This window comes from Dromaius novaehollandiae, chromosome 2 (genome assembly GCF_036370855.1).
Source record: "Dromaius novaehollandiae isolate bDroNov1 chromosome 2, bDroNov1.hap1, whole genome shotgun sequence".
Classification (NCBI taxonomy): domain Eukaryota; kingdom Metazoa; phylum Chordata; class Aves; order Casuariiformes; family Dromaiidae; genus Dromaius; species Dromaius novaehollandiae.
Window position 1 is genome coordinate 7,984,969 of NC_088099.1, and position 13,506 is coordinate 7,998,474.

Here is a 13,506-nt window from a genome sequence, read left to right on the forward strand (position 1 = left end):
TTCTATTAGGAGAACTTGAGCCAAGTTTAGGGAGAAAAATAGCATGTACTGAAACTGCAAAAAGAGGTGACTTCTGAAATACTCTTCCAGTTCTCTCCAAGACAACCACTCATTAAAAGAGAATCACAGGACCATTAAGAGAAAAAACTAGGGGCATCATAAACAGGGAACTTCTGAGACATTGCACAGTCGTGCACATGAGCAAGAATAGCTTTAGTATATTTTTTCAGGACTGAGACTCATGCAGCTTTCTCACCATTCTTTGGGAAAAGGAGGTGATAAAATGTCAAAATCAATTTTTAGCTAGAAACACCTGCCCTCTTCCAGCATGACAACTCTTTTAAAAAATGTCATATTGTTGACTTTATTCAAACCCATCAAACAAGTGGCTTTCGGTAACACTCTCTTTTAGCTTCCCTGGCATCTACATGATTTCCTTTGCGTCCATCACGGACTCCCGCGTCACAGTCTTAAAAGGTCCAATGCAGAAAAGAACAAGGCCAATGTTTTAAACATATTCAACTACTGATGAATTGCAGAAGTTTTTTAAACAATTGTCCTTTGCTGTGAGGTGCAAAGGAATAGAAAGTTGTGCTGTCAAGAGAGCTAAATTATTAGAGTTCTAGATGCAGATTAGCTGCACTGAAGAGATATTTATTGCTTCATCTGCCTTGAACTACAACTGCTGACGCTGTGACAAATGGCCTGTAGCAGGTTTAATCTTAACAGAGGTCCATACCCCTGTCACAAGTCAAACTGGTCTGCTGTGTAGCTACAGATCAGCTTTCTGAGTAGTCACCTCCTTCGCCAAGCCAGTAACTTGGTTGGCAGGAGACTTACATTTAGCAGACCAACTTGTGTTTCAAAGCTCTGTGAAAACAATGAGGCCAGGACTTCAATACGAAAGATCCCACCTACAATCCTTGTTGCTCTGAAAATGTGTAGGCGCTGTCTAATAATTTCTAATGTTATCCCCTGAATATGTTTGCCTGATTATTTTAAAGCAAGGAAACTCTGTGAATGCATTGGTTTAATTTAATAGCAGACTGTTGGAAAAACAAAGCATAGCAATGCCTCCAGCAGGATAACCTTGAGTCAATCCCACATCGTGGCGGGACACCTTCCCACCTTGTTTACTGCTTTGGCTTCAGCAAATGAACACAGCTCATTTTGCCAGAGCCAAGGATGGATAGATCAAGGACAGCGAACAGTTAAACAAACCCTGTCCAGCCAGAGAGCAGCTATTAGGAGGCAATTCAAGGAAAACCGGCCAGCAGCCACAGAAGCCTATTTGGGCACTGTGTTACTGTAGCAACACCGCAAATTTCGGTAGCTTGCTATATTCCTAGGAATATGGTTATGCAATATCACTTCATTGAATTACAACAGTGTTACACATAACATCTGCAGTATTTAAAGCAATACCACCACAGACATTACCATCCTTTAAAAGATACGCTGCATAAGCACAGTCATGGCAAGGTCTTCCACACAAGTCACTACCTTTGCCCTGGTGTACCTCTCCCAAGAGGTTATGGGTAAAGCAGGTAAGTCTAAAACTCCAGGCTTTTGTAATAATAAATTGTGTTCATCACCAAGGGATTCAGCCACTACAGTGAGGATGCTTTGAAAATATCCTACCTTGCGAGAAGCATTTTTGTCCGAGCTCTCCACATCACCATCTAAGAACGGCATGGCAAACGAGCTGAGATCCTGGCAGGAGAGAGAAGAAAAATTGATGTCCTGTATGAATGTCTTCCTCCCTCCATCAGATAATCCCATGATCCAAGTCCACTGTTTTATTTCTGAAATGCCCACTGGTTTATCCATATCCATTTACCGGTGAGTAACAACAGGGGCTCTGATGGTTCCACTTGCCTGTGAAATCAATGTAGCAAGTGATTAGGGATTCCCTAGCAGGGCTTGCGCTGCATCACCTTGCAAAAGGCACTCAGCATCTGGACAGCCACAGCTGAAGGTCTGGGGCTAAAACTCTGAAAGGGAGGTACCCAAATCCCACAGAAAAACTCACAAGAACCTACAGTCTAAATATAGCCACTTGCTCAGCAAATGGCATATCTTGCCTTTATCCCTTTTTAGTGGGGACTATAATCTTATTTTAAAGAGTATTTATGGCAATAAACAAAACCTGAATGAGAGTATGTCGATGCTGCCGTGGCCAATGTTATGTCGATGAAAATACGTAACATATATAGCAAAGAGGGAGAAGACAGACACACGGTGCGCAGAGAGGAAATAAGCAACTCATTTTCACAACTTAGGCTCATATAATTCTGTGGGACGAAAGAAAATAAGGCCATAAGACAAGGACACATGCTCATCTTTAACAAAAACAAACTGCAATTATATTCCACCTCCTGCTGTCTGCTCTGTTCATGCTATTTTGTGTTCCAACGCTGGGACTTTTAGAGAGACATAATGATATTTTCTTTGCAAATTTAGCAGCAGTTTGATCAAAAAAAGCAGATACTGAGTGATGACCAATATGACCAGTAGCACCTGATGCTGGGTGCAGAAGATCTGCAGGGGAAAAACTGAGGCTTGGATCCCAAATCTTCTCCTTAACATAGAATCTCTGATGCAAGGCATCACCCTTCAAATGCAATGATTCAGTCATTTGCTAACACCACACCTGCATCTCATTTAAAACTGTTTAAAACATAAATAAACAGCAATTTCACACAGGCTTAATTTGAGAATAAATAGAGTTTAATTAAAAATTACCACTGGCTGAGAAGTTTGCAAGGTTTGCTTGCCAAAGGCCTTCAGAATTCAGTCGCAGGTCTAATCACATCACATTGTGTAATCAGACTAAATCCAAAATACGCTTAAAAATGTGTATAACTCAGGCATAATCCTTACAAGTGTTTGAAAATATTCTGGTTACATAATGAACAACAAAAATAAGGAACAAAATATTGAATTACTGGAACTGAAGCACATGGGAGTAATTCGTGCCAAGTGAAAAGAAAAGAAAAGCAGCAGCTACACTTGGCCAAACTGGCCCGGAGTCGTTAGGCCATAAACCAAAGTATTCATCACAAATTACTATGCTTCAAGCTCCATCTATGCAAGTTCAATGGGAACCATCTACAAATGCCAAACTACAAAGCACCAACAGAACTACATAACATCACCCTCATTAGCGCGTTTTGACATATGTGTTTCATATCGCAACCATTTGCAAATGCAAATGTAACCAAGTATCTCAAAACCAAAAGAAGAGTCATTTTGTTTGGCTTGAAGTTTCACTATCATCAAGGTTTGACTGAGGCTGAACCAGGCACCACAGGGTCTTAAATAAAAGCTTCTGTATTAATTGGCTTATTCTTACAATTAGTAAAGACCACAAATGACTTACATACTCCATATAAAAACTATCCGGCTATAAACAGCATGTATAAACATTGTTAATAACTGGACTAGTATATTACTACTTCATATGTTACTACAAGACTTAAATGATGAATCTCTGTGAAGAATTTTATGAGCAAAATGGAAAGTTACACAAAAACATATCTCCTCATGTTTACTTTAATTTAGCCAAAGGATTTACCAACATTTTCCTCTACCCATCTTTGGTAGTGAAGAAGATGAAATCTTATGTGTGCAATGTCCTTTTCCATGGAATAAATGAAGAAAATAACTCTTCTGAGCTCCACATATAAACATTCCTATACTACTACTTTTTGTAATTCACATGCTGTTCAGGAAGGCTGGAGGCTGAACTGAAGAAGCTGGGTTTAAGGGGATACTTATATCTAGCAGTCAGGCTTGAGTAAGGGATTCAGGAAATCTGGAACATCTGGGAAAGGAACCATAACTTCTCTTGGGAGCAGAAATCTTCAAAAACAGGAAGGGGTAGGTATAACTATTTTCCTAGGACCTAAATTTCAGTTGCCAGTTACAATCTCAAGCTTAAAAATATATAAATATTGTATTCTAATGATTAAATGTATCATGAAACCCACTCAATAATTCTATTCTAATTAGTACCTCTCAGATATCATGGAGGTATACTTATTGTATCTGTCTTCAAATGCAGAACAGCAGACCTCTAGTTATAAACAGAAATAACTGGAGCTATACCAGAACCTCTTTGCATGAGACCTTTGTTAATATTGTGATGGAGAACATTTTAAACAGGCAGATAATTGTAGTTTCAGTTCTGTGAAAAAGTCCCCAGCTGAGGCTACTGCTTAACAATTTTTCCATCTCTCATTCCTTCATAGCATTCTAGACGCAAAGACATCCATTTACAGAAGAAAAAAATACATATTTCAAGGGTCAGGCTGCAAACACTGCTCTCAATTCTGACCAGTTTGTTAAGCAAGGAAATGTTAGACACTTATTTCCTCTTTACATGCAGCTCTGCTGAATACAAAATAGATACTTGTTTCTTCTTCCTCTTCTTCGTCATCCAGAAGCATATATGACTAGATGCTGAGCACATGGTTAATGTATCTCTTTTTTTATAAAAAATAGGACCTCTTAAAAAAAATGATAAGAACTGCTCCAGAAGTGTTGCAAGACATCAGCAGTACATCTTCATTGGCCGGTGTTGCAGCCCTAGCTCTTACCACATATCTGGCTGCTCTGATCTTATGCCAACTGATAAATGCTAAAGGCTCGTTCTGCCATTAATTTAGGAAGAAACCATCCTTAGACTGAGCTTTCTCACTCATGGGCATAGCATGGGTATTATCCACTGACACCCTCCACTTCTGCTTTACTGTTCTTGGAATAAGTGCCCTAGAAAATCACGTGTTTCTGGAGAGACATTTTAAAAACTTCTGCTAAAGGCACACAGTAACGTGTTGGTACAAGGAAGAGTCAGTCTCCCTTGAGACTGCAAAGCCCTGACTGAAGAATAAACGGCATCCCTCCCGATATCCATCGGTTTTAGCCTTACATCCTCTGATAAAAAACTTTTGTAGAGACCAAAGAGTACGGCAGACCCCACAACTGAGAAAGGCTGGCAGGGATTACAGCTCCTCGTGGTGCTAATTTGGAATTAAGACTATGAAAAGTCTATTTTGCAAGGTTTTATTTGCTTTTCTGTTATGTTCCTGTTCCTCTTCCCCCACTCTGACAGAAAATCCTCCAAACAGTGGAAAACATAATGGCAATTGCCCTACTGGAAAATATTCTAAGAGGCAGGTCAAGTAAAAGATAAACCATCATAGCTGCAACGTGGTACTTCCGAAGTGGAGTTACTGTACGCAAGGTACTTGTTAGCTGAACTGAAGCGTACTAGAGAAAAACTTCTTTGCTGAGGGTGGGGAGAGAGATCTGCCACAGAACTGAAATTTAGACTCCCAATTCTGAAAACTGCCCTTTGTGATATTTCAAATTTAATGTTTCTTCCTCTTCAGAGAGCTTCTGATGTCTCATTTGGTTACGGTTGAAGGAAGAAGGGAATCTTGCGGGTCCCTTTTTTTTTTTTTGCAGCTGAATTCAACTCTAACGCCAAGTCAAATATAAGATCACTTTAATATAAAGTGATGCAACGCTGAAATTTTCCCTCACGTTTTTTTGACGATGGCAATCTCAGTCAGTCCTTCACATCGCTCAGTGCACTCCAGCAGCCAGATATCACTTCGGTCATCCTCAATTAGAGAAAAAGACCTCTTGTACAGTTCAGATTTACTTTACAGCAACAAGGCCACTTCAGATTTATTTTGTTCTCAATCAACTTTCATTTACCAGCTGTCAGGGTAGCTCGTGCTATATTCCCTGAGGAATACAGCTGCTGGGATATCAAAGCCGTACCTGCTTTCTCCAGAGGGCTGGCAGAGCTGCGATAGAGCAGAGCTATAGCTCTGTGCTCCTGCCATCAATCGGTCCCCGTCCTGGGAGGACAATCTCCCACAACAGCTACTAAACAGCTGATTTTCCATGACATTTTTTCTTGTTACAAGAGACAACAGTCGCTCACGGAGTTTTATGCATGGCTCCAGCAGAGACATAGAAGCAGTAGACAGATAAAAAAGGAACTAAACTGATTTTATTTTTTTTATTAGGCTTGACTGCTGCTTTAATTTTTCCGAGTATAAATCAGGACAATTCTGTCTGCCAGTGCACTTCCCTTCCCTTCCTCTTCTTCCACTATTTCCTCTAGGGGACAATTAGATACTTGGGAGGTTACTGATTCTTCACACTGCTCCTGAAAATAGCCTCAGAGTATTTCGTCTCCAAAGATGAGACTAATTTTAAGGTGAGTCTTCTGTGGGTTACCCTCACACGTAAAGGAGAGGTCCTTGCTCCCACAGAAATTAATTTGTAGTGTCCTCACTCCTCCTTGACTCCTCTCTTACTCCTTTCATGGCTTTTATACCAAAATGCTTAGAATTACTTAAAAGAAAGAAAAATAAAATTTTTGTTCTTTGATTTCTTGGAAAAACAAAGTCGCATAAATATCCTTTTCGTGGAACTGCTTTGGAGAGCAGGAAGGAAAACTGTATTTTAGGATACAGACAACAACTGCACAAGCTGGCACAGCATAACCAAATGGCAACCGGAACAAGATCTGGTTAGCCAAGCCATTTTTCACCTTTTCCAGCCAGTTTCCCCGCTCCTTTCCTTGCCTGTGGGAAAGGCCTGCCCAGACAGGCTGGTCTGGCCGCTGCTGCAGTTGGGGACCTTGGTGTCAGAAGAGGGTTTCCAGCAATTCTGTTGCAGAGGTTGCAAGCTTAAATAACAGGCCACTAAAGCCTTGAATCCAGTAAACAAGATACTAAGAATTAAAGGGATCCTTTTTTATTATTGTTTTGTTTCAAGGCTGCTTTAGCAGCCAGGCTGATAAAGCTTTCCTGCAACTGCTGAAGCCAAGGAACCAGTAAGGCACTCCAGGGCCTGCTGGGATTGACAGGTCAGAGACCTATTTTCAAGGGGTGGAGGGTGGGGGAAAGACCTTTTCAAGGCCCCAAGGACCCCAATCTCCTGACCTGCAGAAGTAACTATTCTGAGGCCAGAGTGATGGCAAGGCAGAGAAGGGCCTTCCTCTTATGCTTGATGTGCTGGATTAGCCCTTCCAAGAAACCTTAAGGAAAAGCCAATACTGGGCTGCAAATGCAAGAGCAGCTCACATTCAACTACTTTTTCTTTTCATACAGCCACGCTACTTAGAAAGGATGGAGACCTTAAAATAAACTTACAGCTATGCAAAAAGGTCTGCAGCTCTGCAGCTGAAGCCACCGGATCCCCACACGTAGACTTGCCTCTGACACCATAGAGGTTTGGTGTTTTTTTGAAGACATCTATAGTATTTCCTTTCACAAGAATACAATACATATATGCGACTTATTTTAAGGGTGTAAGTAACTCGCACTCTTAACTGCCCTATGCTAAAGGTTGTACGGATACAAATATTTTGACATTTTTTAAATGTTAAATCTGACCAAAATATTTTTCTTTCTCTCTTTTAATCTTAAAGCGTAGACAATTAAATATTATTCACATTTTTCAGAAGCAAACCTACTACTTCTCAAAGAGCAGCCAGTCTTTGAAGATGTGCACTGCTGCTGTGCAGTGAGTACTTCCAGTTGTTAGAGTTGGACATTTCACTAACGTCGTCTGAGTGTTTCCCTGCTCAGCTGACTACATACTGTTAGTGAAGAACTGGCCTCAAGCGTTGCTGCCTTGCAGCAGCAACTCCCACCACATGAAGCAGGTGAACTGGAAAATATTTTCCACCCATTTAAGCACAAATAATTTGAACGAGTATATTCCTTCCAGACATACCATGAGCACCATGCATTTCAGCGCTGGGTATTAAAAGACTATTTCATGAGCAGGTCCCCATTGACATCCATCACAACTGTCCCTTCAAATGCAGGACACAATCACGCAAGAGCACATCCCTGGTTGTGTGAAGACCTGTGCCCACGCTGGTCGGTCCATGACGCATGAGCATGGTTTACACACTGGTCATGTTGCAGGGGAGATTCAGGTGAGAATGGCTTCACGGCAGCCCTATTCGCCATCTCTGCTGAAAGGCTGGTGGCCTCTGCTATAAGCAACTTCAAACAGAGTCTTAGTGTAAGTAGCGTCACACAGTCCTGACTGCTGATGGTGTCACCAGAGAGACATTATTTTTCTGTTTCCCTGTCTTCTTTATACATGCTAAGATAGCAACAAATGTAAGGATGTGAAATGCCTGCCAGACATTACAGTGTCTCTTAGAACAACAAAACCCAAGCAGGGGGTGACACTTTACCAAGACAGTTTTTCAATATGGGGATACAGCTCCTTTAATCAAACAAAGAAAATAAGATACTGACACATTAAGCTAAGGTGCTGACAAAAGCCCCGATCTTGCAAGGCATTGCTAAAGACTGCACTCCTCAGCACCAGGCCCTAACAGGGCTCTTGGGGTCTACTCCTCTGTTGTCATTACTGAACTGTGACTACTTCAAACATCCTTCCAAGAGAAGAGTCAGGCTTTCTTTTTAACATTAGTTGTGAACTGCTTCTTTGAGCTTAACCTAAGCACCAGCAGATTTTGTTAGATCAACCTTGGATTCGTATCAATTGCAAGTCTATGTAAAACTCTGAGTAGCAAATATGCTACCTACGCTAATAGCCCGTGAGCAGAATCCGAAGCAAAGTCTGAACTCTAAGGAATAGAGGGAATATCTTGGTAGCTTTGCCTGAATGGAAGTTTTTCATTTTTGAGAACAATTCTATCTAGAAGTCTTGTGGGATTTATATCAAATCACCCAACCATTGCACAAGGAAAGATTCATACCTGATGTACAGAGAAATTTTTGTCCTTTTATTTTTGTTGTTTTGATATACTAGGCATAATATAGCATAAGACTTGCTACATTGTTTTATTCCTTTAGGAGAAGGTTGCTCATTGCTTTGCTTTTCTCCCTCCCCCATACCATCTAGACTGCAGCATGTGTTTTGGAGACAGATGCAAGTCGTACTGTGAGACTTTAGGATGCTGGTGACTAAGTCTCAGTATGACTCAATGGGAGTGGGCAGGAACAGATGTACAAAGTTGGTTAGATTTGGGCTAGGCAGCTTTGTACTTCACAAGGCTCTTTCAGTCTGATTTCTATTAATTTTAAGGCTATTCATATATTAAAAAAAAAATCAAGTTGGTCTGGAGAGCTTGAGATCATAGAAACAAGACACAAAGACTTTATTTTGTCCACTGCTGGAGGATGCCCAGAGGCAGCTCTGTGACCTGGGTGACCATGCAGGACAAGCTGTGCACACTTCGATGTCAAGGTGGCTACAGCATCAGACTTGAAATAACAGAAGCAAAGCACCTAAAGCAAATGACCTGTCTGGAAGAAATGCTGAGATACAATTTGAAAAGTCAGGGAATTATGGCTGGCTGAAATCCAACCCAGATCCTGGTCTGTGAAAATCATCATCCATCTGGGAGCAATGTCTTGTATCAAAAACTTGTCAGTCTCAGCTCAGCTCCTGTTGCACAGGAGTCTGCATAAGAAAACCATCCTACATGCCTAAAGGCATTTTCAAAGGCTGCATCAACAAACAAAGAACTAAATAGCTGCTTAAGCCATCTCTCCCTGTCTCCCAGGTTGCCTGGCTTGGGTTGCTACCACTTTGCCTAAAAGAGCTGCTAAAACTGAGAAATTCTAAGGGAAGGGGAGGAAGAGAGTCATGAAACTAATAATTCCTTGATGTTTTCCTAAAAAAACCTGTTCATCCCGAGTTATCTGGATCACGGGATGCTGCCAGCCTCCAGCACAGCCTTCATCATTTCTAAACCTCCTGACTGACCCTGACAAGTATTAAGCTGCAGCAGTCTACGCCAAATCTGTCTTTCCTTATGAAGCCTTATGAGGTTCATCAACAAAATCTGTCACGAGATCGTGGATTAGTTTTTTGTTTTTCTCTTAATTTCAGGGTTACATCGCTAGAACACATTCCTACACTCTTCACGGCAAAACTGAAATTTTCTTCCAAGACCTTTGATTTCCTGCCAGGAAGCACCACCATGTGAGTTCAGTGGTGCAGCCTTTGAAAAGGAGGTGGGCACAGCCGGGAGAGAGCCCTCAGATCCGGTGTGGGACACAATCAGCTCTCCCTGGAGTCCCATGAGATCTGCAATATTCGGAGAGCTTGGGGCTATATGGAAATACTGTGATGAAGTATACTGCTTTCTACCTAAAGCCAGTCAGTAAATCACAGAACATCACTAGGGCATCTCTAACAAAGCACGAATAAGATCCCCATGCACACGACAGCCTTGGTTCGTCAGCTTCTTCACACTAAGAACCACACAGTGCTGTGACTGACAGCATGTTTATTACAATGGCAGATGGACAACCAAGCTAAAGCATAAATAACAAAATGTCATTTAAAAAAAAATAGAGAGAAAGCCAGAGAACAGCAGAAAAGGCATGTCACAGAGGAAAACAACAAAATTCTGAATATTCTCTCTAATACCATGATCCACACACAATCTCTCCGCAACCGGCTCCCACACACATCCAACCTAGGGGAGAACTCAGTTGCCTTTGTCATGTTTTCATGATTTGCAAGGATGAAGCTGCCTACAAACTGGGGAGCAACCATGAATGCTCCGTGGACTCTGTTGGCTCCAAACTCGTTATTAAGTCCTATTCCGAAGTGCTCAACCTAAGACACCTTTCTCTGGTGAAACATTTCATCCAAGAAACATGCAAAGTTAAGAGAGCCAAGGCAAAAGCAGAAGATGGCATACCTCATACACACCTGGAAAATGCGGCCAGTTAGAAGGATGAGGGCATTAAGAAACAACCAAAAGACACACTGCTATAGGTAGCAAGAGACTGGAAACGCAACCCTGTAGATGGCACGTATTCAGTGCCAAAAGGATTGCTTTCCAGTACTTTTATGTTTGTCTACCATAAATGAGATTCAATATCTCACAGTATTTACAGGGAAAGGCAAGAAAGGCACACATTTTCTATAAAACATAACTTTGGCCACAGTGAAATAGCAGAACCACAGGAAACAAATGATGATTTTGCCATAACATAGTGAAAATACTTGGATGCTATAGCATGGGGGCAATCTGAAGGGGATTCAAAGGAAAGATCATCATCAGTCTTTCTAAATCATCTCTATACTTCAGCTACATAAAGAGTCACTGTATTTTGCATTTTGCTATTTTCCCTCAACTCTGTAGGGGACGACAGGGAGGATTTCAGAAAATCATTCAGAAATTCACTTCCTCAGGGAACTGCAAAACACAACAAAATCAGAACTGAAAACCTCCAACTGCTGGCTTTAACTGAGAAAGACATGTAGGGTTCTGCCTTGCACATACGTGACTAAAAAAGGTGAAATTCACACCAGGCAGAAACTCTCTGCCACAAATACTTGAACTGGAACTATTCTTCCAGAGCACTACATTTAGGAAGACGGCTGCTTGTTCCCTCTTTACATTCTTTTCAGCTAATAACCATGAATAACCTTAATAATTACAAGAAAGCTCACAGCTGGAAAGCTAGAGAAGTGAGGAACCCGCTCTGATAAAGTAGTCCCTCAACTAAAAAAGAAAGGAAACTTTTAGAAGCCAAGGGAAAATGAGGCAAAGGAAAGAAGAACAGGATGGCTTTGCACTTGGCGTGCTGACGAGCTGGATGGGAGTTCAGAGGAGACGACACACGAAGCAGAGGGTGAGGATGATTCCCCACTTCTGCTAAGTTCATGCCGCAGCTACAGAAAACAATTTCATGCCTACAAAGTTTACGGATGCTTTGCTATAGCTTTGCTTACAGTTTTAGCACCACATGCAAAACATACTGCCTTCTTTTATTTCACAGGCTAAACTATGTATTTTTTTCTTGTCCCAAAAGCAAAGCTCCTCACCACCACAAATTCCTCCCTAATTTTCAGCATGGATGTTTTCATTTAAACATACATTTTGCTGAAGCTGACAATATAAAAGAACCCTCAAGGACAGAGGAAACATCAAATTCTCAGAGATAATCTCGGAAAATTTGTCCCAGTCATGGCACAGGGCTCTGCCTTAAATTCAGCTTGTATGTCCCTCGGCTCCCACCCTAGGCTTTGAGTTGAGAGATACTGAGATACCTTTATCATTTTTTCCAGTTAGTGCTGCCATGCAAAGCTAATAAACTACATTACATCTTCTGTCCTGTGGGAATCCAAGCTGCTTTACAAACTGCAAATCCACTCTGGAATAACTTTACAGTTGGACTTGGGAGATGGAGCTTCCATTGCCTGGGCTGGCTTGCCGTTTGACCTCCAGGAAGGCATCGAGGACAGGGTATCTGCCACCTAATTTTAGCCAGCTAAAATGCTCAGCATCTGTCCCACACTTTTTGCCTAGGCTCCTGTAACAGGCGGCAGGGAAAAGCAGGCATCTCGTAGCGGCATTTCACTCTGGTTTCCTCGGTTTGGGGATGCCAGGGAGAGGCCAGACAACTTGCCTAAACTTTGGATGAGTCAAGACAGGACAAACCCTTTACTCCTCCCTCTTCGCTGCCTATAAACGGGAAGATAACCACTTCTTTCCCCCATCTCTTCTATTTAAGCAGCAAGCTGTCCAAACGTGGGACGGCCTCTCGCAGGCACATCTACGCAGCAACCCGAAGCGTGCTTTAAACTCGCCCGTTTTAAGGCAGCTCCCCTGCAGCGCTGCTAACGGCGTAGCCGTTGCCGTAGGTGGCCAAATCCCCACCGGAGCAGCCGTTCCCGGGGAGCTCCTCGGCACCGCCGTGGCACGGCCCCGTCTTCGCCCGCCCTCCGGACAGGCAGCGGGGAGCACGGCGAGGCCCTCGTCTCCGTCGGCATTTCTCAGCACCCCCGAAACGCTCGTTGGAGTGGAAAGGAAGGAGTCGCCGTATCCGAGTGAAGCAACGACCATCTCGGGGACAAAGATGGATAAAATATTTACCCAGCTGGAAAGTCTCGTGAGCGGCAAGGCAAAGGGAACACCGCAACGCCAGGACTTGTCGGGGATAGCTGCTCCTGAAAATAAATTTTCGCAGTGGGTCCAGCTCGGAAATAATTCTCGCATGGAAAGGGAAGGACGGAAATAACGCACATTACGTTCTTTCCAAGTACCGCACATGCCACGCTAAAATCTTAGAGCAGATATTTCCCCAAATAAGCTGCAGGCTTCTTCCAAGGGCTATTGCTTTTATTGCTATACACTGTTTTTCCCCCTGAAATTGTGCCTAGTTTAGTTCCAGAACAAGAAAACAAAATTATGAACAGTCATGTTTACTTCTGGCTCCTTTAATAACAGGCTAATTTTAACCATCTTGCCCTCTATGTACCCTTCTACGCATCAATGATTACAACGGGCCTATATGAATACGCCGTTAAGAGAAGACAAGCAAACAAACTTATATTCAGGTAAATCCAATTTAAAATTTGAGCTGGATAGCTACATGTACACGTTGCTAAAAATCACGTCTGCCTGGTGCATTGGTTCAGAAACGCAGCAGGTACAGGTCAGCCGAAACAGGCAAATCCCTATTTGAG

General features: G+C 42.2%; 1 protein-coding gene across 4 annotated transcripts in view; it reads right to left on the reverse strand.

Annotated features, from left to right (window-relative positions):
• PRKAG2 (protein kinase AMP-activated non-catalytic subunit gamma 2) overlaps positions 1–13,506 on the reverse strand; it is a 228,254-nt gene that overhangs the window by 155,277 nt on the left and 59,471 nt on the right. For all 4 annotated transcript variants that reach the window (XM_064505725.1, XM_026096918.2, XM_064505724.1 and 1 more), the window contains one exon: positions 1,642–1,713. In XM_064505725.1, the coding sequence (XP_064361795.1) occupies positions 1,642–1,713 (72 nt within the window). The remainder of the gene's footprint in view (positions 1–1,641; positions 1,714–13,506) is intronic.